The sequence below is a fragment of the Propithecus coquereli genome, unplaced genomic scaffold (genome assembly GCF_000956105.1).
Source record: "Propithecus coquereli isolate 6110/MARCELLA unplaced genomic scaffold, Pcoq_1.0 Scaffold16, whole genome shotgun sequence".
In the NCBI taxonomy this organism is placed as follows: Eukaryota; Metazoa; Chordata; class Mammalia; order Primates; family Indriidae; genus Propithecus; species Propithecus coquereli.
The window spans coordinates 3,415,805-3,419,956 of NW_012140524.1; the positions used below are offsets into that span (position 1 = coordinate 3,415,805).

The 4,152-nt window shown below is 40.0% G+C and overlaps 2 protein-coding genes across 2 annotated transcripts in view; one reads left to right on the forward strand and one right to left on the reverse strand.

Annotated features, from left to right (window-relative positions):
- TMTC1 (transmembrane and tetratricopeptide repeat containing 1) overlaps positions 1-4,152 on the forward strand; it is a 280,957-nt gene that overhangs the window by 24,979 nt on the left and 251,826 nt on the right. The window lies entirely within an intron of this gene.
- H3F3C (H3 histone, family 3C) lies at positions 987-1,989 on the reverse strand. The gene has a single exon (XM_012641031.1). The coding sequence runs from the start codon at positions 1,925-1,927 to the stop codon at positions 1,517-1,519; it is 411 nt and encodes a 136-aa protein (XP_012496485.1). The 5' UTR covers positions 1,928-1,989; the 3' UTR covers positions 987-1,516.

Sequence of the window (4,152 nt, forward strand, 5' to 3'; positions counted from 1 at the left end):
AAGTGGAGCTGAAAAACTGTTCTTAGAGTGTCTTGGGGTCAATTATCACAGGAAAGAACGAATAAGTAGGGCAGTAACAGTTTTTATTGCAGCGAAGGAGTACATAAAACACAGGCAACCTTCGGCGGCGTGATCATGAGCTGGTAGAGTTTAGATTGGATTCTAAGAAAAGAGAAAAATCCTATTTACAAAGCAATTTCGAGAAAAGATTTCAACAAGGTTTTGTACTAATTGAAATAAATTTATAGAAACACCGTTAAAGGGGCAAAGGAATCTGAGAGTCGGACATTTATTTAGGGAAGGATATTAGGGAAGGTATTTACATTCACAAAAAGATGAGGTAAGTATAAGAGGGAGGCAAAGAAATTTGACCTACAAAGCAATTTATACTTTGAAGTACAAAGGAAAGACTATTATTTAGTTCTAGATTTCAATTCAAGTTTCTAAGGAGGAGGACAGAGAAATGGAAGAAGAGATGTACTTTCCAGAAGATGTAGCAGTAAATTATTTTTTAAAAAAAGACCTTGGTGTTGTGGCAGAGGGAGTTACTGGGAAGTATTGTTAAAGAAGAACAAAAACGGGACCATAAATTATCTCAGGAACAATGGAAGATTTAAATCTGGGGGGTGGGGTTTAATTTAAATACATTGATATGATTAAGTATTTAAAGTGTTGATATGATTAAGGATTTGTTTAATTAATTTTGCAATCAACCAACAGTTAATGAATACAGGCATCCCTTGGTATCCCCAAGGGATTGGTTCCAGGCCCTCTGAGGATACCAAAATCCGAGGATGCCCAAGTCCCTTATATAAAATGATGTAGTATTTACATATAACCTACACATACACTCTTGTAGTTGAAATCATCTCTAGATTACTTAGAATACCTAATGCAATGTAAATGCTATGGAAATAGTTGTTATACTGTATTTTTTTATTTGTATTTTTTGTTGTATTTTTATTTATTTATTTATCTTTTTAATATTTTTTTATAGTTTAATGTATTTTAATAGCAAACTTACAAGAACAGCACAGAAGACAGACAACATTAAAAACACGTACTTGCATGTAGGACAACTCAGTTAGAAAAGTATAGTGAATGGATGGAATCTACTGTATGATAAAAATGCTACAAACACCATTTAGTTGCTGTCAATAAGAAATGTACTTGTTTTAAAAAAATCCAAATGCTGGCATTGTCCAGAAAAATTTAACAGGTTTATTTATAATTGTTATAAAGTTGAACTGCTGAAACTTGTTCACTGAAACATTTGACTTGCATTAATGCTTCACATCCCCGCATTTATATTAAAAATTCACACACAAATGAAAATGGAAAAACTGCCAATACCTGATTTCTGACCCCTATTTTTCCACTCGAAATCATATACTTAGGTACCTTTTGACCCCATGGGGAAAAAAACATCTAACGTTCAGAACTACCAATAACAGGAAGAAGAGAATTTTTTTTTTTTTTTTTTGAGAATGAAATGTTTTCCCATCATAGTGGATTGTTAAGCACGTTCTCCACGTATGCGGCGTGCTAGCTGGATGTCTTTTGGCATAATTGTTACACGTTTGGCATGGATAGCACACAGATTGGTGTCTTCAAAAAGGCCAACCAGATAGGCCTCACTTGCCTCCTGCAAAGCACCAATAGCTGCGCTCTGGAAGCGCAGATCTGTTTTGAAGTCCTGAGCAATTTCTCGCACCAGACGCTGGAAAGGAAGTTTGCGAATCAGAAGTTCAGTGGACTTCTGATAACGTCTAATTTCACGGAGTGCCACTGTACCAGGCCTGTAGCGATGAGGTTTCTTCACCCCTCCAGTAGAGGGCGCACTCTTGCGAGCGGCTTTTGTAGCCAGTTGCTTCCTGGGTGCTTTACCACCGGCCGATTTGCGGGCAGTCTGCTTTGTACGAGCCATGGTATAAAGACCTCCTTACTTACCCCCCTTCTCCTTCGGCTGGAGCTCAGCCAGTGAGAGGCGGCGCGGCGGCGGCTGCGAACACAATTCTCTTTTTAATATTTTTGATCCTTGATTGGTTGAACTCAGGGTTGCAGAACCCATGAATGATGCTTGGTGCCAGGGGAATATGTGGGTGAATGGCAGGGTCCCTACTCAAAATTTGTTCATAAGCTCATCAAAAAGACAAAGAACATACACATAATAGATACAAGACAAAGCAATATGTTGTAATAAAACAGAAACTGTAGCAGAGAGCAAAATTATTTCCAATTCAAGTAAACTGGGACAAATTCATTTATTTACTCAATCTTTCCGTAAATATGTGAGTAGCTACAATACAGTGACTGTCACATAGTCAGCGCCGGGGGATAGCAGCAAATAAGGTAGACCCAGACTCTCCTCATGGAAGCCCTTGAGATTATTGGAAGGGTTTCCGGACAGTATATTTCTTGGGAAAGTTTTATGTTTTTCTGAATTACGAGAAAATCAGTAAGGAAGTTGGGAAATGGGGGAAGTTATTGTAATTCTTTTATGAGAATTAAATTTAATCATCATAGAGATGTTACAGGTTAGAAGGAATGCACTTATGTCGAGTTGAAAGCAAGAGCAGGAAACACTGACACATGGAGTTGAAGGTTAAGGTCGACATTTCCAGAATTGGAACAGGAAGATATAGGAGAAAATTGGTCATTATCTAATCAGTCAGTCTGGCTTGTAGCTGTTGCCATGTGTTAAGTGTGCATTCCTGGCCCTGTCTGACACTAATGGAACTCATTCTTGCAGATAAAATAAATATTAAAAACTTTATACATATAATATACTATATACAAATTCTGTGAATGGTATTCCAAAAAATAACAGGTTTGGAGGGCAAATTAAGACCTAATTGGCAATTTCCATGTGTGATTCTGTTAATCTTGCTAGGAGATCTGCATGGATTCTATCCAATTATGTTCACTGATGTTTTTCCAGTGTTTGAATATGTGTTATAGGCTGCAGTTCCCAGGTTACAGGGAACTGCAGCTCGAGGCCGAAATACATACTGTCCATTTGCATGTATTTCTCACTTATCGTGAATTGACCGATTGCCTTTGTACTTTCCAGCACCCTACAATTCAGCCCACATTGTCACAGACTCAAGTCAGCTGGCTCCCACTTAACATTCCATCTTTGCTTCCCGGTGTCCCTCCCTACTTCTTTTCATTGACTGCATGTTCTTCATCACTTTATGCCTCCTCTTCCAGAAATACTCCTTTATCTGGAATGCATTTTTGTTCTCTTCTGGGCTTAGGCTTCATATTCCCCTGTCTTGAGCTTCCTGAAATCTTCCCTGTCTATTCTGTAAGTCTCAGTTTACAAGTCCAGCCCTTCCAAGAAGCCTCCCCAGATCCTCCAGTCGAAATTAATCGCTTCGGTTTTCTCTTGGTAATGGTTTCTCCTCTTATGATGCATGTAGTTTCCCTGTATCGTACTGGATACCCTCTTGACTCCCCATCATGTGTTAAACTCCTTGAGGCTGATTGTAGCCCTCCAGCTGGCACAGTACCTGGCAAAGAAGAGGCACTCGGAGAATGTTTGTTAACTGGAATCAAATACACAATTACTGAACATGATGATTTTGACTAATTGAATCACAGCAAATGGCTGGTCTAGACATATGGTAGTTGATGACAAACACCTGTTTTTTAGATATCTAACCTTTTCCCCAAAGACCCCAGCTCAACAAGGGTGTAGAGTAAGTGTTCAGCATGCTTAGTGGTTTGGACTGACAAGAAAGCTGGTCAGTGCTGGCACTAACATTTCAACACCCTCTCTGAGCTTCGCCTCCAAAGGACACTACATTCTTTATATCTGGGCAGATCGAACTGGCACACTCCACTGCTGCTGCTTCCAAACTGGCTGCAATGTTAGAAGCAGGGCTGCAGGACGCCTTTAACACATTAGTTAAGCTCGCCTAGCTTATGATTGCCCCGTTCCAACTTGCTACACCCAATAACAGCTTGCAGGTCTTGCTGTTGACCACATCGGTTGTGCTGTGATGAGTGCCCTTCTGGGTCCAGACACTTGGCCTTATCCCAAGACTTTGTTGCTGGCGAGCTGGGCTCTGTTTAACCTTCAGGAGGCCTTGCACGTGATGCTGAGCCGAATACCCAAGGAGGCGGTGGTGTAGACTGAGCAGATCT

Excerpts from the sequence above, each read along its gene's own strand:
- H3F3C (XM_012641031.1), bottom strand. The coding sequence starts at position 1,927 with ATGGCTCGTACAAAGCAGACTGCCCGCAAATCGGCCGGTGGTAAAGCA.